Raw genomic sequence first — 23,354 nt, 5'->3', positions numbered from 1 at the left:
TCTGGAAGAATTTCCAAACTTTGAGCAAACACGTCCCAGGATTCATCAAGAGAACTCAAAATAATGAACACCATCTAGAGACCGGACAAATTTCTAGGAAGGCACGAATTCTGATATTGATAGTAAATCTTTGGTTAAAATTGACATTTTTGCCTCTGGGTCTTGCACCATTAACTCTGACTGACACCTTCCAGTCAAAATGGAAAAAGACATTGACCACAAAATTACAAAATATGGGTCTCCCGCCAGATACCCTTCGAGCCATGGGACAGTCAAAAGCTAAAACAGCTATATTTTCAAGGGCCCAAAGATATATGACTGTTGATTGCTTCCACTTGAAGGTAAACAAGGAGTTACTCTTGGTATCCCAAATACTCCCAAGGCCAGTCTTGTGGACAGCTCTATTCATGTAGATCAGAGACACAATTGCTACCAGCTAGAAGAGAAGAAAATTTCACTGGTTGTGTACTGAAACTTTCCTTGCATTATTGCTTCTTGAACATGCACAATTAATTTGGGAAAGAGGACATTCTTGTCTCTGTCTGTCTGTCTCACACATTTCCATACCCATTACCAGGTAGCCCCTAGGAATAGTTGGTTCTTTTCAGGTATTTGGTTATGGCCTACCCAATCAGATTTGATTGAGACAGAATTAGGACAGATCTAGTGATATTATTCTCTCACTAGAACAACATCTATAGCATCTTAAGAAGAATGAATGTCTAAGGTTAGAACACAAAGTTGATGTTTGCTATATTAAAAATTGTGATTGTAAGTGTCAGTTTCTTCTGATGCTGCTATTTTTTTATGGCCAACTACCATGGTAATTAACATTATTAATTTACTATTACTCCTTGTTAAAAGTGATCACAGTTAACCAAGCACTTAATATGAAATATAAAAGAGTTTGTTGGAGCATCAAATGTGATTAATGAATTCATCATCAATAGCATGATTCAGTTATGTAAAACACACTTACAGAGCTGTTACAGAATAATTTCTTGTACAATTATTTCATAAATGTTAGACATGCTATTTAAACCAATCCTTACCAGAAGCTGTAACAAATTAGTGTTGTGTTAACAACAAAGTTTGACAGCTTTCTTCCACAGTCTACCATAACAGTTTTCAACAAAATACTTTAGCCTAATAACTATGCCCTTGTCTGGAGCAGAAACAAATTGGGTTAATGTAATTTTCTGAAGACACATTAAATTCCAAAATATTCAGCATTAATATTGATGTATGTTCTCATTAAGCAGGAAGTACCACCCTGAGGCCAACTTCCTGTGTTATGATAATCTTTTCTTATCTTGCAAGCCCTGCACAGAAACTAGAACAGTGACACTCAAGCAGCTAGACTAGAGAGTGCAACCCTATGGAAAGAGGGCCCTTTGTATATAGGTAGGCCCCATTCAGACTGACACCAATTTCCTGTCAATTGGAGATCTGGCTGGAGCATGTAGAGAGCCACCAGTTTAAGTGTTGGACTAGAGCACTAGGAGATCAGGGTTCAAATCCCCACACAGCCATAGAGACCTACTGGGTGAACTTGGGCAATTCACACTGTCTCAGCCTCAGAGAAAGGCAAAAATATTTTGCTTCTGAAGACATTCTGCCAAGAAAATCCCATTATAGGTTCACCTTGTTATTGTTCTGTGCTTTCAAGTCATTTCTCACTTATGGCAACCCTTAGGTGAATCTATCAGGGTGTTTTCTTGGCAAGAGTTGTTCAGAAGAGGCTTGTCATTGCCTGTGGTGGAGAGTATGTCACCCATTGGGTTTCATGGCTGAGCTGGCAATCAGATCCTGGTCTCCCGAGTCAAAATGCAACACTCAAACCACTGCACCATGCTGGCTTACCTTAGGGTTACCACAGGTCAGAAATTACTTGAAGGCATACACAAACAAAAGCATATCTTGGTGTCTGGGGGTAGCTCTTACCTGGTGAGTTTTCAGAAAATCTTCAGCTTTAAGAAAGCTGAAGGAGGTTTGAGAGGCATTATTTCCTATAGTTCATGATAGGAATGACACACGCTTGTGAATCCTCAGCAGCACATGCGGTGTTACATGGCATAGATACAACCTCATATATTGCTGACCCCTGCTGCATCAGTGTGCCTGACTTTTCCCCATCACACTGCAGAAATAATCTGGTTTGACAGATTCTGAAAGGCTTAATCCACCCCATACTATCCCTTTTTGAGGAGGATAAGACGTGGACAAAGGAGAAAAACTGTAGTTAATGTAAAAAGTAATGATGCCTCACCACAGTAATTTTGAAATAACTTAAAAATGTTATAGTTGTGTGGCAAAAACAATAAAGTTATTCTTTCCTGAGTTACGGACATAATGTAGGCATTCCTGGGGAACAGAAATGAAAAGAACAATTAGGGAGAAAAGGTAACAGTGGTATTCTCTAATGCATGAAAATGGCAGCCACCTGATTCTCCTGCCATAATTTCCTTCTGGCTTCACATTTAGAGGTACTGCTTCATTACAATACTTAGCTTGATTATAGGCTTTCAAGTATTAAAAGTGCTTCACTTGCATTTCATAGCTGTACAACAATCCTTTTCACATTAGGTAGGAAATATTAGCCATGTATTGCGATGGAACAGCTGAAGCTGAGAGACAGTGGTGTGCCTGAGGCTGCCTACTTAGTTAATGACTTAGGCAAGAATTAAACCAGGGATTTTCTGATTCTGGTTCCCTATAGTTCTCTCTGGTAGTCTCAAACAGTCCTGCATTAATTTCTTCTGTGTGCTCCATGTTTAGAAATATGGATATGACTCCAAATGTCCATGGCACAACATATTGTTGTCTTCTTGTTTTGTATTGTCGATTCAGATAGTTGTTTTTTTTCCCCAGAACAAAGCAGAGACTTGTCATTATGTAGTGCTAGTCAGTCTGGATCACATGTTTGCGACTGGTTCAAAATGTGCTCTGATCAGCAAATACCACACCTCAAGTCTCCTTGCATATATCATAAATAAAACCAGACAGAATCACATGGAAGTTTCTTAATGTATTCACAGTTACTGCATATCTTCCAATGCTTCCTTGAAGTTCCATCCTGCGCTTTTCATAAGTTTACGAAGAGCTCAATAACTTCATTTGCAACCTACCAAACAAGTAATAATGCTTGTTTGCAGTAGAGTGAAATTGCCATAGGTAAAGCTTTCTAGAAAATCAGGTGTCACAGGTACATTTAGTTCTCTACACTGCTATAGCATGTTCTAAAGACGTGCATTTCTGCTCTGAGCCTACAGAAGGTGAGTTATGTTTTGCCATTACTTTAGTACTTTCTGAAGGACTTTGAACATATAGATATTTATTTCTTCAAACTATTTTTAGGCCACCCTTCAGTCACTAGTACTAACTGGGCCACTGAATTGCTGTTGAGAAAGGGGCTTTTAACAGGTGTATGTGCTACTTTATATCAATGTATTTTTACCTTATTTTTAATTCAATAGTAATTTAATATAATGACTGTTTTGATAGTACCATTTTTGGTATATTTTTTATGTATTTGTTTTGTTTTGTTGTAATCTTCTTGTGAGATGCTTTGATTGCCATTTCTGAGAGAAAAGTTGGATATAAAATAAATAAAATACAGTGAGAATTAAGAGAATAAAACAACTGAAAGGTGTTTCAGGTAAAAATCTTAATAAATATGAATTCTCTTTTCATCAGTTTACGAGTGTGTTGGAAAAATACACATCTGTTGAAATCCTTCAGATTAAAGTCACTGGATAAATATGTCCTGTCAGATTACTTTAAGAGCATGACACAAACTCAGAATCAGTAAGTCCTAGGAAAAGCATCAAGAATACTGTATACTAGCTGAAAGTAAGCCTGCCATCATGGTGTTAAATGCATAGAGCCTTCATAAAGAAAGCTAGGGAGGGAAGCAGCAGTCCTTGGCAAATCCTAATGTTAAGCTCTAAGAAAACTCACCATATGTATGTGAACCATAGAGGCAAAAATGTAGGATTAAGGATGAGCACTTCAAATATGAATCATTAGTTGCTGTCTTGATATTTGCTGGTGTTCAGATGACTATAATCTTTTTCATACTTGAGGTTTCCACAAAATCCCAGTTTTGGTGTGATCCAAGCTCAAAGGCTGCTAACTTATGTACCCATACTACTTAACTGTGGTGGAGATTTCTCTCAACAGAAAAAGCCAGTGCCTGTAGAGAGGATTATTTAATATTCTGTTTGCTATACAGCAACAGCATGGAACACGTTCCAAAAAATAATTCAGGAATTTGATTCCCATCTGTTAGAAAAAATACCAGATAATCTTCTGGGAGGCTTCTCTACCTTTGGTAGGGGATAAATGAAACACCATGATGTTCCATCTTGTTTCCAGGATCACATATACATGAAACCTCTGAGAAGGGATTTTGAAGTGTCATTTGTATGCTGATATCACACTGCTCTGTTTATCTTTCTCATCTAATCCAGCTGTAGCATACACTCTAAGAAGCCACTTGGACTCTGTAATGAACTCTTTGAGAAATAAACTTGATTCTTAATAACAATGCTTTGTATCAGTTTGAAAAGAAAATTCAAGTAATCTTCCTGGGTGTGAAGTGTCCAATGGTTAAATAATGAGTTTATTATGAAGGTAAAAGTTACAGAAAAAAAATGCTTCCCTGTTTCAGTTTCTTCTCTACCACAAAGACATGATCTATTTAGATATACATCTCCACTCCCAAGAGGGCAGTGTGATATATTACATTGAAATCTCTCTCCCAAGATGGCTGAGTATTCACACTGAAATGTACAAAAGTGTACACTTCCCATACTTTGGAGGTGTTTTTTGTTTGTTTGTTTGTTTTGCAGTTGGGGATATTTAGCTTGGAAACAAATGTTAATTAAAGAAAAGTTAGTCTTTTTATTGCTGGAAATGAATTTTCTAAATCCTAGATGGAATCCTGCTGTGGCTCTGCACTGGTGTACATGCCAGTACACAAACATTTGAACATACTCAGAAGTTATGCATAGATGGCATCCTGCTCATGCTTGTGGAAGTCCTATTGCACAAACCAAGGAGTGCTGCCCAGCAGGTTCGGTATGGCGCAGTACAGACCGCCCCTTTCCCCAGAGGATTGGGGCCAGGGCAGCCATACCAGCAGCTCAGAAGCCCCAGTCCGACGCTTCTCTAGACCATGGAAAAGCGGCAAAATGCCACTTCCCTGTGGCCTGGAAAAGGGGTGTCCTTGGGGCTTCATGCTCCTGGACACCCTGGGAGCCAGAGCTAGGAGAGAAAGGGGCCACTTGGCTCCTTTCTCCCTGGTGTTGTTCCCGCAGCTGTTTGGTGGCTGCGGAAGCGAGGCACACCCACAGAAGGAACTCCGTTTCAGAGCTCCTTTGCGTGCTGTGCCCAGGCTGCCCTAAGTGGCCTGGGGTGGTGAAAAGACATCACTCCCATGCCATACCATTTGGACGCATCGTGGCCATGACGTCATAATGGCAGCGTCTGTGTACACAGGGTGCCGCAATTATGCTGCCGCCGGCACATTTTAGGGTTAGGGAGCGTGTACATGGTGCGCGCTCCCTAACCTAATACCGGCACTGGTACGCCGCTTTTTGGCAGTCTGTACTGCGCCTATGTCAGGTCTTGAATGGTGGGTGTTGTACAACAGAAGAATACATGGTCATGCTAACTGTAAAATTTGTTTCTGAAAGGTACCAATACTGCTGAATGGCTTCATCTCTTGTGCTGCAGTCCAGTACCTAGTTACTTGACAATAGGCCATGTACAGTAACTGGGCTTCCTTCCAAGTACTCATTTACAAGGTCTAGATCATTAGCTGTCTTGGATATCTGACACAGAAAGTTAGTGTGTCAGTTTTTTAAAAAATGAACACAAACATAAGAAGAATTATTTTGTTTCCATTTTAAGTAACATGCTTCTAATAAGAAAATAGAAACATTTTGGAAAACTGTGTTTTATATGGCAAAGGCTTGTATATAACCTCAATTCTCCAGAGCCTGGAAATACAACTTTGCAAGTTCTGCAATGTCCCATTGACCATTTATATCTGTCTGTCTGTCTATCTATCTATCTATCTATCTATCTATCTATCTATCTATCCATCTATATTAAATCTGATCAATCATCCTTTTGCCCATACCCTCCAACTTCCCTGATTTGACAGGGAGAGTCCTGAGTAATCCTTTATCATCCCATGTTTCAGCTGCTTTCAGAATTTCCCAGTTTTTCTCCGTCTTTCCCCCTTTGTTAGGTTACTTCAGTTACTGCAAACTGGGTTCAAAGTGCAAAAGTAGTTTTTTCTTACTAAATTTAGCAGTGGGGAGAGGGAAAAGGCGACCAAATCAGGTCCTTCCCAGTAGGTTCAGGAAAAAGCAAACTGCTGCAACCTCTCCTAGCTTGTGTGTTTTTCCTTATCAATAACATTTGCCATCTTGACCACACTCTTATGTTGCTTGGCCATGTGTGTGTACTGGTTTTCATTTGTGAAAGGTTGGAGGGTATGTTTTCCCAGATTAAATAAAAGAGATGTTCAAATTGTGCAACATTATCCAGTGTTAGGCATGACCAAGTTCACTGTTTTAAACCCAAATATAGTAATGAGAGAAGGCACTAATACTGTACAAGAATATCAAGCCTGTTATGCAGTATCTCTTACAAAAGGCATAAAAGCCTTTCAGAGCTCTGAGTCTGATAACACTAGAGATCTATGGGCAAAGCAGTGGGATTTCTAAGAATAGCATTTCTCTGCTGTCAGGCACTGATTTCTTTCCCCACATTTAAACCATTGCATGCTGAAGAAAAAAATTACATTCAAGTAATGTGGGGTTTTTTAACTTGAAGGTTGTTTTCCCACAAAGTGGGAAGTATTAGTTGTAATAACCTTTTTGAAAATGTTATTTGAGCAAGCTAAATGTTTCAAAACAGCTTCCTTGAGCAAATATGTTAAGTATCATAGTCAAATGTGTAGTGTGACTGTGCTAAGAAAAGAAAATAGGCATTTGCCAGCTAGTTACTTTATCTGTACAGTTTGTGGGAGTTCTTTCATTACTATATATCACAAAAATCCTGTAGAAGTTAATAAAAGGTTAGCCAGTACATAAAGAATTCCCCAATAATGGAGGTAATAAAACAGATTAATGGCTAAAGAGTGACAACAAATGTAGGTAAACACAAACAGGATTTCAGAGTTATGAACGGTTAATATTATACTTTTACAGTATATTCGCAAGTACTTTCATTACAGTCAAAAGGAAAGTTTTCAGACTTGGCACTCTTGCATTGTCTTTAGTAAAAACTTGAATCAAAATTGCACTCTCAATTTCCGGCTAAGTGTCTGTGTGATCTAATCAAACTTCCTGGCATAAACACAACATAATTGATCCTGTAGGTGTTTTTGTAGAATGAGACTACATTATGTGATATTGTTTAACCTTAGTTTTATGTAAATTAGTTGAATAAAGCCAGCAGCATCAACAAGTTAGCTGTGTTCAAACTTGTACGCATTTTATTTATCCTTGTCTTGCTGGATATTTGTCTGGATGTTTTATCTCTGCATATTTGCCAAATCCAGTAGAGTTGGAGATATATCTCAAAATACTTCCTGAATGAAAAAGAAACCATATAAAACCTGTGAATATACCAAAATCTCGGCTAAATGCTTTTACCAAAAAACAGTACATTAGCAAGTTTTGCACAGAGAATTGCTATACCAATGCAGTGGACATAAATTAATTTTAAATGGCAACATTTTGGTCTTGAATTGTTCAGTACGAGACAAATAAATCCTAAATTAAGAACCATGGCCAACTTTTCACCTAATGCCAGGACAACACCATAAAGATATTTTTAAATATATAGTTAAAATCATCTTGGTAAGGTTTTGTTTTATTAGGATTTATTTATTTTAGGCTCTTTAATACTTGTGTGGGCTTTTTCTCTCTTCATGCTTTCACTTCTAGAATTATTCAGTTTATTAAAGGAAATAATACATTAATTCTTTGGTTTCTTTTCATAATCTTACTATGTTTTCATTTTTATTTTGTTGATGATTTGCCTATTTACACATATTTATGCACTTTATTCTGCATGTATTAGAGAAAAGAATTAATGTATTTCTCTCAAACATTCTACAGCTTGAAAATATAGAGTCTGTCCGATGTGTTTAACATAAGGGATCTGGACAGTTCATATAAATTTTAGAGAGAATTATGTTAAAAGAGGACAACAAAGACGGTAAAAGGTCTGGAAACCAAGCCTTATGAGGAATGCCTTAGGACTAGCTATGTTTAGCTTGGAGATGAGACAACTGAGACATTCTGTATATACTCGTCTATAAGTCAAAAAAATTAAGCTCAAAAATGGGCTCCAAAATCATATATATATATATACACACACACACACACACACACACACACACACACTATATGGGTCAATACAATAATACTTTCCTGTGAGCCTTGGGAAAGCTGTGGAGAAGGGAGGGAGGAGAGAGAGGAGCGAAATCGGAGGTCTATGTCCCCCTTTTGCAAGTCATCAGCCTTGGAGAAAGTTGTGGGGAAGGGAGGAAAATCGGAGGTCTGTCCCCCTTTTTGCAAGCCATCAGCCTTGGAGGAAGTTGTGGGGAAGGGAGGCGATTTGGAGGGCTGTGTCCCCCTTTTTCCAAGCCATCAGCCTTGGGGAAGGTTGTGGGGAAGGGAGGGAAATTGGAGGTCTATGTCCCCCTTTTTGCAAGCCATCACCTTTGGGAAAAGTTGTGGGGAAGGAAGGGAAAATGGAGGTTTGTGTCCATATTTTGAATGCCCAGACTGTGACCCTTGGGAGAAGTCCAGAGAGGAAGAAGGAGGGAGCAAAATGGTGTTTTTCCCCTTTGTTACATGCCCCTGAGTTTCATCCTCAACTTATCCACATGTCATATCAAAATCCATAATTTTGCCCTCAAAATTTGCCTTCGACTTATACATGAGTATATAAGTAATAAAATAGCCATATTTACATACCTTAAGGGATGTTATGTAGAAGATGGAATGAGCTTGTTTTCAGCTGTTCCAGAGACTAAAACATGATTGCAAACTACCAAAAAAAATATGAAATTCCACCTAAATAGGAATGACTGTAAGAGCTGTTCAACTGCCTTGGAGACAGTGGATTTGGTGATTTTTGGCTATCTTTTGGAGTGTTTTCGTTGTCTATTGCTTCATGGCAGGTGGTTGGACTCAGTGGTCTTTGTGGTCCTTTCAAATTCTATGGTTCAATGATTGATTTTTTTGTATTGCCAACTGTCATTTTTCTAAATGTTTGCTGACTTTTGACATGATGAGGCTATGTATCTGTTACTTTTCCTCATGAAGCAAAATATCTTCAGCTAGTCATGCTTTTCTGTAATATATTGGGGCTGTATAAGATTTTTTAATTGCTTGGCTATAAGCCACAAGAAAACTAAAGAGGCTATTTCCCTTTTAATGTAGCTGGTTTGCAATAATCTTTGGTTTCTTAGACTTACTGATAACTGCAAATTGAATGCCTTTCAAAGCTGGGTAGATTAAACTCATAAAGCAAAGCAAATGATGTTCAAATGATTTGTCTTTCTTGGATGAAGTCCTTCATTTTTGGATTAACATGCCATTTTCTGTGTGATTTAATAGATTATGAAATAGCTCTATCAAATAAGTAATAGTTTCCCAATCAGTTTGTCGCATATAGTGCTATTGATGCCAGTTATTTGTGATGTATATCTCAACATTTCCCTAAAGTTATTATTAGTTAAATTATACAATGTATTAAACTAAGTATTTTAAAAAGACAGGGCAAAGTAAAAGACTAAAGAAAGAAAGAAAGAAAGAAAATTATGTCCAAAATAATCCATAAACAACTACAGAATCTCTGGCATTATTTCATAGTTAAGCACAAAACAGTTGTCCCCAGTCCTTCAGTAGAAGGAGGTTCATATGTTCCCAGCCACTTTAACAACTCTGGCTTGTGCTGCTTCTCTGTGTTTTGGTCCAGCAAATTATCTCAAAATTGACCCCTTATGAAAACTGGCTCCTAGCATCACATTTTTCCTTCTTAGAACATGAGATTAGAAAAGTGGAATTTTAACAGAATAAAAGTATCTTTGGCTGATACTTATCATGTGGTGTTGTGTCCATCCTGATACTACCTTGCATTCAGTTGCATTCCACTGTTATGCAACTTTTAATTGACAGGCCAAACCTGTCAATAGGCTCTTAATCATGCTGATATTCCATAACTGTCTTCATGAGATCGGTCCTTTTCGGTGCAGTCCCATTTCCCAGGAAGTCATGTGGTGTGATTGGGCATGATTCCACCTCTCCTTTCCTCCACCTTGCAGCAATGGTGGCATCCAACACTTTCCTAAGTGGGCTGCTGTGTACATTCACACAACATCCAGCTTCGGGTGCTGGTTGGTAACTACAATCGCTCCCTCCTGCTTCCCAAACATGAAGCTGTTGTGTGAATGTGTACACAACAGCCCTGTGCTTCAGGAGGGGGATGGAGCAGTGATCACAATGGCCAATGCCTTCCCAAAGCTGGGTGCTGTGTGTGCATTCATACAGCAACCAGTTTCAGAAGGTAGTTGGCAGCTCTGATTACTTATTTCCCCCCTTTTCTCCCAGAGGGTGGAGTCTGGCAGTGCATAAAATAGATAAAATAGATAAAAACAGATCACTGTAAAGTCCACCCTCAGTATCCACGGACTTGACATCCTCAGATTCAAGCATCTGTGGATGGCAAGGCTGCAGTGAGGAGGAAAAAGAGAAGAAGCAAGTGGCGGAGGAAAAGGAGGACGTGGCAATCATCAGCCACCAATGAGAGCCAGTGGCAAAATATACTGTATAGGGATGCTGTGGAGGATGCTCGCTGCTTGAAGGCCCCTGGTCCAGAGCCCTGCTTCCTCTGATGACCAGCCACGGAGCTGAGGAGGAGAAGGGGGAGTGGCTGAGTGACCCCTTGGGACATGGCTGGTCAGGAGATGCCTGAAGCCAAAGCCTCCTCTGCCACTGCAACAGCCATTCCGCTTCTCACATGTGCACTGCCATCTCAGGCATGCACTCAGCCATTCCTGGGGGGCATCTCCTTTCCCATTCAACAGAGTCTGGAGCTGAGAGGAGAAGGGAAGGGAAGGGAAGCACCAGGGAGATGAGAGGAAGGGAGGACAAGAAGGGAGGAAGGTGAAGTTCCTTTGCCCCCAAAGGCAGCATGGCCATGCCACCATTGCAGACAGTGGAACTTGAGCATCCATGGATTTTATCTGCAGGGGGATCTAGAATGGATATGGAGGGCTGACTGTACTATCTTGGGGAAAAGTGTGATAAATTATCCCAAACTAAAATGCTTCCATTCTTAAACTAGCACAAAAGTGATGGGACAGCAGGCTGGTATGATAAGGTCCTTAGATTAGAACAAACTATACTTTGTATGTACAGCGCTTTGTAAATTTACAACACTATATAAATAAAGCTTACTACTACTACTACTACTAATAATAATAATAATAATCCTGCAGGTTTATGTGGAATCCTTGTATATAAGTTATCTTGTCAACTTAAAGGTATGATCTGAATGTAGCAGTTGAATTTCAACAGATACTGCACAACACCCTTGTTCAGCTATGTTGGAGAAAGAGTCAACTCTCTCCTGACCCATTTTGATTCATGTTCCTGATTTGTTGGTTTTTCACTTTCAAATATATAGTTCTTTGTTTATTTGACAGAGCTACTGTGGTCAGAATATGAGTATACCATTATGTACACAGAAAATGGGAGGGGGAGTATCAAATGTTTGGGGTACCAAACTGCAGCAGGCACTTTTTAAAGTGTTCCATGATTGATATACCTCCAGTTTTTTTTTCCTGTTGCTGTGGAGTGAATGAAAGCCATCCTGGTGTAGTGGTTTGAATGTTAGAATCCCCAATCAACCATAGAAAACCCACTGGGTGATCTTGGACAAGTTACACCTTTTCAGCCTCATAGGAAGACAGAGGCAAACCCCCTCTGAACGAATCTTGGCAAGAAAATTCCTTAGGGTTGCCATAAGTCAGAAACAACTTGAAGGCACAAAACAAAGTTTTGTTCCATCCACTCGTTCATTAATTGATGCAGCATTAAATAATTTCTTCCTTTTCTGTATGACAATGGATTGCTCATTCTAGTCTTACAGATTTGAAAATAAAGTCATATTGAGAATGGCTTTGTTTTCTGCCTTGCCCCCCTGGGCCCTATGGAGGACTGGCATTCAAGCAACAGGCAGCATTGAGTTGACAGCCTTTACCACCCTTTGTCATAATTGCTTTCTTTAAGGTCCAAAGTTAATAAACTGAAGATTCTACTGAGTATGGTGGAGTGTCCTCCTTTGGAGGTTTTTAAACAGAGGCTGGGTGACCATCTGCCAGGAGTACTTTGATTATGTCTTCTTGCACAGCAGGTGGTTGGACTGAGTGGCAACTGTAGTCTCTTTCAGCTCTATGATTCTCTGAAATAGACCATTAATGCTAGTGCATTAACCCTTAAGCCCCCGATCTAGTATAACCAACTGCTGGCATCTTAAAGTAATTTTGCAAGTTCTGTACATGTTCTTTGTATGACTCATTAAAAAATCCATATAGGTATAACAACATTGGTGGTGAGTGACATGTAGGTCCTAAATATCCTCAAGACATAAGATCCTATCTGATCTTTGAACTAGTTCAGCCCTGGTTAGTACTTGGAGGAAAAAAATACCAACAAATATGAAGTGCTGTGTGTTGTATTTCAAAGGAAGGAACTAGCAAAACCACGTCTGAGTATTCCTTACTTAAGAAAATTCTGTGAAATTCATGGAGTCACCATAAGTCATAGGCGACTTGAAAGCACACACAAACACACAGGGAGTGACATATCCCTATATGCTACAAATGTACCACTCAGTCATACTTTGTAGGTGTAGCTCATCACCACAAAATTAATTCTTGTCATTAGAATGCACAAATAACCATGGAGTAGAGATGGAAATGCTAGAGAAAACACTATTGATGTGAGAAGAATACTCTTCTTTGGAGAATGTTTATTTAATTGTTTACTGTTTACATTTTTATTTCATCTTTCCTTCAATGCCCTTAGAAATCAGAGTGCATGGTTCTCATCAGTTTTATCCTCCTCACAACACATAGTCCTCTGAGGTAGGTCATTCTGAGAAAGGATAATTGGCTCAAGTCCACCCAGTGAGTTTCATGGTCCTAATCTAACACCCAATCAATCTGTGCATGAAATAGAATGTATAGTATACAGTCACCACTCCTTTCTCGCAGACTTGAGGTTTGCGGTCCTGAATATTGATGAAGGTGTGACCTCCATTATTTTCAATGGGGTATGCCTCTGTGGTGTGCGTGCTCACAGGCTTGCACCCCATTCAAGCCGATGGGGCTTGAATATAGGCGAGTCTCCATTTTCATGTGCCGGGGAGGGGGGTCCAGAACATATCCCCTATGAAAACAGAGGGCTGACTGTACTGGAATAAAAATACACATAAATCACACATTAATTCAGTAGCAGTCATTGGCTAGTAAAATAGTTTAAAGGACTTTTATGAGCGGCAGTGTTATTCCTCAGAAATTAAATACCATTTATTTTTTAAATTACATGTTGAATATTTATATCTTTGGTGAGTCAACTTTCATTTATGACGATCCTGTCAATGAGACCCTCCAAGTCTTCCTTCATCAACAACCCTGTTCAGGTCTTGCCAACTCAGGGCCATGGCTTCCTTAAGTCTCTGCCTGGAATATGGTCTTTCTCTTTTTCTACTGCCTTTTACCTTAGTAAGCTTTATTGTCTTTTTTAATGAGTCATGTCTTCTAATGATATGGCCAAAACTCAACAGTATTAGGCCGAAAACAGATGGCCACCCCTTTGTACGCTAGATTGAGGCGGTGGCAACCATATGCCGCAGCCTTGATCTGCCCTTTTCCCTGCACAGAAAGGAGTGGCAGAAAGCAGAAATCTGCTCCTTTTTGGCAGAAAGCCACTCCTCTTTGCACCAGAGAAAGGGTGCCTCTTTTGCCACTGTTGCAGCTCTTCTCTGCTCCAGCGGTGTGTGGCATCTAATTGCTGTGCCACAGGAGCATTCTCATCCTGCCCATCAAGCAGGCGATGTAACTCAGGTTTGGGGTGGAGTCAGGGTGTGTGGCGTGTGGTCGTCATGCCCCCACACAACCTCCAAGTTGGCTCTTAATGCCAGTTTGTTTTGCCCCTTAGTTTAGTCATTTTGGCTTCTAGGGATGTTTCACTAAATTCCAACCACTCACACAATACAAGGCTCTAGGAAAGATGATAGGAGAAACAATGGTGGAAGTGGGGAGAAAAGCGTTATTTCCCTTCTTCATTTGGAGGAAAATGTTTTTTAGTTATGTGGATTGACAGTGGGAAAAAAGTAATTTACATATTTAAGTACCGGCATGTTTTTATATTTTAAATGTATGTAACCCTTAATTAAAAGAAATCACTTTTCTGTGATCCCTGCCTTAGAGGTAACAACAGCAACACACTTCAGGTGACATTTACAACTGTTAAAAACTGAAAGCTAATGCTGCGATACAGTGGCCCTATCATGATATCTTCTTGCCAAGATTGGTTCAGGAAGGGTTTGCTTTTGCCTTCCTCTGAGGCTGAGAGAGTGTGACTTGCCCAAGATCACCATATGGGTTTCCATGGTTGAGTGAGGATTCGAATTCTGGAGTCCAGAGTCATAGTCTAGTGCTCAAACCACTATACCACACTTGTTCTCTTATCTATAAGTTCATATGTCTTGTTTTTCATTAGGAATAGTTGAGACTATTTTCTTTCTCAAATCTGATGAGATTAACACCTGCCCCTTCACACATTTTATTACTAGCTCTATGAACCAGTTAATTTATCCTTGTTCCTCCAAACACTCTACAGTGAAGCACCTTTATAAATCTGAATTATTTTGGCAGTAACACTTTGCATATTATCCAAAAAAGCACAAGTATCATTTCTAAAGCATTTTTGTGGACTGTTGAATTGAAGAAATATAAAGATCAGACAGTTATTCATGCCTTGAAAATGTGTTAGGATGTGAAAATAGATTTGAATAGATTTTTTTAAAATATACCAGGTTATATCTTCTTTGTGCTTCTAGAATGATCAAGTGATGACAAGCAAGCAAATAGATGAGAAGACTGAGTTTACTCCTTTTTTTCCCTTTGAAAGTTTGTGCACAAAATTACAACTGCTCATGATGTGTCAATTTAATGTACAGAAGACACATTGAGGAGCAGGAAGGTATCAAATAATATAGAGATGATTATAAAGGAGAAAATATGATAATCCAAACCTATCTCTGAATATTATTACACAGGGAGAAAAAGTTTAGTATGAGCAGCCTTTGGTGGATAGTGTATATTTCTTCATTCCACACTCTTGAACACATGCTGTGTAGAACCTAGTATTTTTAGTGTCATTTTAGTGTCATTTGGGCTGAGACTCAAGTCCATTATCTATCAGTGGGTCATTTTGAGAAGAGAAGCTGATATTATGATTGAGCTGTGAGCTTGCACTGCAGTGGGGCTTATTAATTCACATTTTGGAGATAATATTAAATAGAGTGTATTAACTTGGGTATATTTGCCCTCTCCTGTATCTACAATTTGTACAGGTAGTAAGTGGGATGCAAATAGAACTAGAGGCTCCTCAAATGATCATAATGTTTCCTTTTATGAAATTTTCTTTCAGCTCTGAAGAGTAAGGAATGTATTTCTTCCCTAGTTTTGCTAAGGGAGTTGGGGGAAAAAATAATCTTGACAAGTTAACCATCAGTGTGATAGTGTCAATTCATTTTATTTTGTTATGTGGTTGTTCATCATTAAGAATGTTCTATTGCTTCATTGTATATTAAACAAACTTGTAGTTATACAATTCAGATTAACTTTTTAATTAGTGAGGAAATCCTTTTCCCTTGAGGCAGTTACCTGTGAATACAACTGTGCTGCCTGAATGTTCTTTTCTGGCATCTAGTGTGCCTGTTGATTTGTTGTTGTTGTTTTACAGATTACCACACAGTAACAGGCAACCTGTATTCTTCAAAAGATCTGGCTGGTGCTGCTGAATGCTAAGGCCTGTTACAGACTGCCAAAATAAAGCTGCTTCGGGTCTCTTTTGGAGGTATGCTGTTTAAATGATGCATGGGTCCTAAGAGTCTGAAGGTCGCACCAAAGCCATGCTCCAGCCCTAAGGACTAGAGTGCAGCTTTGGTGCATCTTCCGGATTCTTAGGATGCATGCATCATTTAAACAACATACGTACCTCCAAAGAGACCCGAAGCAGCTTTATTTTGGCAGTCTGTAACAGGCCTAAGAATTTCTGAGTCAGAGAATGCAAGAGGCAGTGGGGAAGGGATTGAAACTATTAATCAGCAGTCACTGAAAAGATATTTCATGTCTTTCTTGCCATGAAGATACTCAACCCAAACTATGTGAAACAAACATTTGGTACTGTCATAACTTCACACACCATCAACAACAACAACAACAATAATAATAATACTTTTATTTATATCCCGCTTATTTGTAAGAAACAATCAAAGCGGCTTCCAAAATCAAAGCGGCTTCCAAATCCTGTAATATGTGACTTTCTGGCTTCACACTGACATCTGCACATGCACATGGACACCAGAATAACAGGTACCTACTTCAGAATAGCAATAGATGAGTAAAATGTGGTGCTATCTGGAATTATAGAGAACTGACGAACCAAAAGGTGTGCTAACTTATCTGCAAGATTTCCCCTATTTAGACATGCAAACACAGTGTGTACCAGGCAGGACTGATCTACTGTAGACATTTGGAAACAGGACCAGCATCATCCATCCTTCTTCATGTGCATAATGAATAAAGGAAGAAGGAGTATGTTTGTAGATCAGATGGTCTTTGAGACTTCTTGTCATTATGTGCTGTTAAGGAGGCTTCACTTTGGGCCAACCACATGAATGATAGCCCTTCAAGAGATCCTGTTATTAACAGACCTTCTTGGGCCTTGGAAGCCTAGAACTATGGTTCCCTATATTAAGTCAATCCTTCTGCAGTGTGGTCTTCCTCTTTTCCTCCCACTTGGAGATTTGCCCATCATTATTCGTTTCTTTATTATGCCATTCAATGAATGAGTTATTGATGCTTGGTGTAGGGAGATTAGGAGTAGAGAAAGAAAAAAGAGAGGGGGGCACAACACATCCTGGTGTTTGTTTATTTTTTCAAAGTAGTTCAAGATAACAGTTTTAATTACATTGAAATAACAAGAAACATTGTTTTGTGTTTTTTGTGCTTGTTTTTTTTTTAATTTGGCAGTATAACAAGTAAAAATCTAATTTTGAGGTCTTGGAACTGCAGCTCATTGCTTTTACAGTAACTTCCCAACACTGCCAGAAAGTCACAGACATTCAAGAACATGTGTACTTTTTGCTCTTCCTCTGCAGTGTGGAACACTTACAGATGCTCAGTTATACATTTATCTCTATAGCCTCTATTGGCAGAGTACTATGTTGGGAGTACAACATGAAACCTGCCTTGTAAGACCATGTAGTTGCTTAAATCCTCACTGAACAAAATACCGAAGACAAGAGGAGCTTCATTCCAATATGCAATGTCATGATCTGGACTACTGTAAAAGTAGTCAATTTCTTTTTTTAATGATGCCATGAAATTCTGGAATTAAAAGCTGTTATAATAAATCATTTGTTATACATGCATATTGCCCACTGGGTAACTTTGGGCCAGACACACACACTCAACCTTGGGGAAAGCAACGGCAAATCTCTTCTGAACAAATGTCCCCAAGAAAACCCCATGGCAGGTTCACCTTAGGTCATCAAAAGTTCTTAATGACTTACAACAAATGGCAAACAAGAACAATTACAACAAACGTGAACACCAAATGGAAACTTAGAATGTTTTTAACGGGCTGATTTTTGAGGTCTAATTTTGGGTTGGGGGGGGGGAAGATAAAAATGAAAGTTAACTACACTGATTCCCAAGTACAAAACCAAATCCTAAATTTACAGGCAAGCAATGTGCTTATCGTGTGTGTCATTAAACATACAGAACTTTCAGTTCTCTCAATGCTCACCTCAGGTATTATGAGCTCTGAAATTTGGCATCTGCTTGACTAAAGTGTGTGAATTTGCAGATACTTGCAAAAGAAGTAGCAGGGAGGGCATTTCAGTGAAAAATTCAAAGTTCAAAAGGTTTTTCCCCTTATGTAATCCAAAGTTTCTTTTAACTTGACACATGGGGTCCGACAACTTAAAAGTGATAGTAGTAGCAATGCCTCAGCCATTCGTTTTATTTGTGTGAGTCTCACACAATTTGAATTACTCCCCTTGTCTGCAGGAGCAGAGGGGAAAGGGAGGAGTTCATTTCTAAAGATAAGCACAAACCATCCTTCCTTCTTTGAAGCTGTGGAAGGGAAAGACAGCTGAATGTTTTATGGCACTCTCCGATCACCATCAAAAGATTCAGTATAGCATTGAATTAGACAAGTATATGTATGCATTTATGTTTCATATGCACCTGACATTGTACATAAGTATACACAGCTACAGTAGGATCACACTGGGCCAAAGCAGACGGCTTAGAATGGGTGGCCAGAGGCTGTTCTGGCTCCAATCGGGCTGGGACTTCAGCGAATGAATGGCCCGTTCCTGAAGTAGGCTACTGCCGCAGGCTCAAATGAGCTGCCAGCAGTGGCAGATTACATCTGCTCCTGATATTTTAGTGTGGCCATGGAGTGGCTTCTGGCTGCTTTAGGGGCATGTGTCATCTGAATGCCATGCTGGAAGCTGCTTTATTTGGCCCATCCGTTTTGGACCAAAGATAACTTGATATTCTCCATTTTAATTATGTTTGAATTATTCCATTGGGCTGCAGGAGGGGAGGGGGAAAAGGAATTCCATTGTAAAGACAAACATGGGTAGTCTTTCCTTGCTACACAGTGCATATAAATTTTTTTGGTTCACACCACTAATTGCAAGAAGACTTAGGGAGGAAAAGCCAGTTGATAGTTTTATAGCCCTCTGAAATGCTGAAATTTTTCAGAAATGGTTCACTTCTCTGTGAAGGGTGGCCAAGTTGAAATATCTCACTTTTCACAGAGGAGCAAGAAGGGTAATAACATTTCCCACTGCCCTTCAGGAACAAGAAGAATAAGGAGAGAAATTTACATTGTTAGTTAAGACTAAGTACAATTCCAGAAGAGCATGCAAACTTTCAAGTTCTTCAGATCTCTTTTTCAGGGCAGAGGGTAAAAAATTAGGAGCAAGAGGAAATATAGAAGTTGACAATTGTGGTGAAATGTTTTAACACATTGCTCTCCTCCCTAAATTTTTTACCTTCCAACTTGAAGGAGAGTGGTAAAGAACTTGACCACTTGTATGCTATGATTTTAGTTTTTGTAAAGAATGAAATTCTAGCACAAAGAGCTCAGAAATTATTGTATATAACCAAATATATGAAAGGAATGTTCTATTGCATCATAAAATTTCTCTCCAGTTTATATCTTCGAGAGAGAGAGAGAGAGAGAGAGAGAGAGAGAGAGATTCATTCATTATGTGTGGCTCTGTAAGAGTGTCTTCAAAAATGTGAAAGATCAAGTTCTACATACTGCTTATAAATTGTGATAATTTTAAAAATTGCCAGAACCATGAAAAACATTTTCTCCCTTTTAGCATTATTCTCATTGTGACTATGTACAAGGTTAAATTATTACCCTGATATTGAAAAGCATTACTTAATAAAAATATTCTTTTTCAAAACAGGTCTCTTTAAAAGAATTTTAATTTAAAACAGCAGAATGATGATCCTTTTATATTTGATGTTTTGTCTATGGTCAACAAGTATTGCTACAAACAAAAGGATTTCAAAGCCCAACATTGTTCTATTCATGGCTGATGACCTTGGCATTGGAGACTTGGGATGCTATGGAAACACAACTCTAAGGTTTGGTACCACTTCTGTTGATCTATAAAGCTAATGTTTAAATAGTTTATCTAAAACCATGACATTTTAGACTGCAGTTCTACCACTTCCATCATTCCACCTCCCATAGAAAAATTATTCTATTCTAAGGGATCATGGAACAAATAAGTGAAACTGAAAACTTGAGAAATAAAACTGAAAAAAATAAAACTAAAACATTTTTCTCTTTTTTAAAAAAAACAAAATGTTGAACACAATAGGAAATGTCCGCTGAATGTCTGGATTAGCATCAGCTCCAGAGGACATTTTCAAATATTCCTTGATCTAGCCCCAAAGCAGGGCACTGTAGGAAATTAAAAGGGCAGTTATACCCAACTTATCAGATTGTTTGGGACACTGACACCAAATATAGGCCTGTTACAGACAGCCAAAATAAAGCTGCTTCGAGTCACAGTGGAGGTATGGAGTTTCAATGATGCATGCGTCCTAAGAGTCCAGGGAGCCAACCAACTACGCTCCAGGCCTTAGAGCGGGAGCGTGGCTTTGGTGTGACTTCTGGACTCTTAGGACGCATGCATCATTGAATCACCATACCTCCACTGTTACTCGAAGCAGCTTTATTTGGGCTGTCTGTAACAGGCCATAGATTTTTTAAAAATTTAATTAATTAATATTCTTCCTTTCTCCTGAAGAGGAACCCAACTCAGTTCACAGATAAAATATCTTAAAAACTTTACAATAAAAATGTAAAATCATCTTGCTAAAACCATATAAATCACACAATATATATAAAATTTAAAAACAAAGAGAGCACACACCCCATATAAAAGCTTGCTATTGAGAGAGGGCATAGTAGAGAACATCTTGCCCAACCCCCCCCCCTTGAAGATGAATCCATATTATGTTTATCTATAAATAAATACCTTTATAAGGATTGGCTCCACAAGAAGCTCTTGTTAAAGTTTGAAAAAGTTGCCAGCATAGTTAACCAGTTGTGCAATTTTAGTCCTTCCAAAGTAATTTTGCCAAGCTTGACAAGTGTCTTTCTACCACCTCCCCCATCTCTGTGTATGTATGGATCCCACCTATACAGACAGATTGATTTGATTAAAAAACCAAATGTACAGTTGGCCCTTCTTATATGCGGATTTTTTATAGACTGATTCAAGCATCCACGGCTTGAAAATGTTCAAAAAAAGTAAAAGTTTCAAATATCAAACCTTGATTTTCCATTTTTTTTTATAAGGGACACCCTTTTGCTATGTCATTATATTTAATGGGACTTGAGCATACATGGATTTTGTTATCCATGGGGGATCTTGGAACCAAACCCCAGCGTATAACAAGGGTCCACTGTATTAACCCTACAGAGAAGAAAATAATTTCTTTTATTTATATCCATTTAAAAAAATCTATCATCTTCACCATACACAAAAAGCTCTATCTATTATGGTTTAGAAGAACATTTTAAAGTTATAGAAAGATTTCTTGTTTAAAAAATGACAGCAAACCTAAAAACCAGGCAGCACTATTTCAAAGCATAAACTTCAGAACCAATTCAAAGATTCAGCAGTTCCTAGCTTTTGAAAGTCTTCCTAAATAGATGAGCTTCACAGAATTGCCAGAAAGATAAGAGTTAGGTAAACCACAGACACAATGCAATACTGAATGATTATGTTCTTATCTAGTCACATCTGTTTCATGATCATCCTTAGCACATTAACAAGGATTGTGATCTTCTTATGGATTATGGGTTGTGGACTGCTTTCAGCCCTACACTGACCATCTTTTTGTGAGATATCACAAATGTGAATTCAGGGATCATAAATCTGTATGGAGGTAGAAAATATGGAATAAAGTTTCAAAAATATGGCAAATGCACATCTTGATGGTAGCATTCATTCTTTTTACTTTGCAGAAAACCTAGAATTAAGTGATTACATTACAATATTTGCTCAATTGACATAATGTTAGGTCATGATGTTAAGTATTCAGTCAGTGAATACTTCAGAAAACAAAGATCCAGTTGTTCATTTCATAATGCAATATTGTAATTCTCATAGTAACAACCTTTATACCAAGACCCAATATTTTCAGTGATGCTTACTCATAAATGATTTTATCCTTGGGCTTTCTAGAATGATTACACCAATGATGTAGGTGAAATCAAAGCTGGTAGCAGTGCCAAGTCTCTGCCACTTATTAGTTGAATGACTGAGAAGTGCCTTAGCTCCTAAAGTACTCTGGAGGAAGGCTTGGACAATCTATAGCTTAAATAATTGTCCAATAAGCAATTATTTAAGAGACCCTTTAGATAATGCCTTGACTCTGAGAATTGCCCCTTCCCTTTTCTGCCATTGGGAGCCAACATTTGTGATTACACCAGTACCGTCACACTAGAATGCTGTCCAAATAGAATCCTGGCCTACATTATGTACACAAGCCATAAACAATTTATTTTAATGACAAGAAAAGATAACTCTTTTTGTAAAATTAGTAATAAAGAATACTGAAGAATCCTATAGCTAATGTTGTTCATCACATACACTAGTGTGTGTGTGTTTTAAATAGAAACCTCTGATTGCTGCACCTAAGCTGGGTTTTACAAGTTTTGTGATTGGGAGCCTGACTGATTTAAAAACAAATGTCTCTACCATTGTATGGTTCATTTCCTACAGGTGTCTATTAGAATTATTAACAGCACAATTCTGTACAAATCTACTCAAAAGTCAGCCCCATTCATGACACTTGTCTGCATATTTTAAATATATTTTAAGTATGCATACATTGCCTTTCAGTGTAGATATTTCTAGATCTATTTATTAATTAAAAAAAAGAAAAAGAAAACAACAATGAAATTAAGCAGAACAAAAACAGCTATATTGGGCCAGCTGGGCCATTTGAATCTACAGCGAAAATGCCACAAAAGTGTGTAAGCATCTGAGTTATTCTTAATCAGAAGAGTATCAGAAAAGTATGTCAACAATCAGCACAACAGAAATGCAAAAGAACTGGAAAGATGAAGAAAGCAGCCATCATGAACACTGAGCAAGCAGACTTCCCTGTGAATGCATTCCACTGATGGGCTATCACTTTGAGAACTTACCTAGGAAGATCAGGGACACTGAACCTATGCACTAGCAATTACAATCCAGAAAAACAGACTGAAAAGGCACAAGTGTCACTTTCTCAACTGCACTGAGATGTATTACATTTCTGTTTAAATTAGAAACATTTACAGTACAACCCTTATATCCATGGGGCTGTTAAACATGAGCATCCAGGGGAAAGGGGGGGGGGGGTTCTAGAAGTCTTTCAGCATGATTTTAGGGTCAACTTCTATCAGAAATATAGAATTTTCCATTAT

The 23,354-nt window shown here is 38.5% G+C and overlaps 1 protein-coding gene across 4 annotated transcripts in view; it reads left to right on the top strand.

Moving 5' to 3' along the window:
• STS (steroid sulfatase) overlaps positions 1-23,354 on the top strand; it is a 211,094-nt gene that overhangs the window by 6,869 nt on the left and 180,871 nt on the right. For all 4 annotated transcript variants that reach the window (XM_042457724.1, XM_042457722.1, XM_042457721.1 and 1 more), the window contains exon 2: positions 19,828-20,008. In XM_042457724.1, coding sequence (XP_042313658.1) covers positions 19,863-20,008 — 146 coding nt within the window. In that variant the 5' untranslated portion in view covers positions 19,828-19,862. The remainder of the gene's footprint in view (positions 1-19,827; positions 20,009-23,354) is intronic.

This window comes from Sceloporus undulatus, chromosome 3 (assembly GCF_019175285.1).
Source record: "Sceloporus undulatus isolate JIND9_A2432 ecotype Alabama chromosome 3, SceUnd_v1.1, whole genome shotgun sequence".
NCBI lineage: Eukaryota > Metazoa > Chordata > Lepidosauria > Squamata > Phrynosomatidae > Sceloporus > Sceloporus undulatus.
The sequence above is the reverse complement of the archived record's forward strand: the minus strand, read 5'-3'. Positions and strand labels throughout refer to the sequence as shown.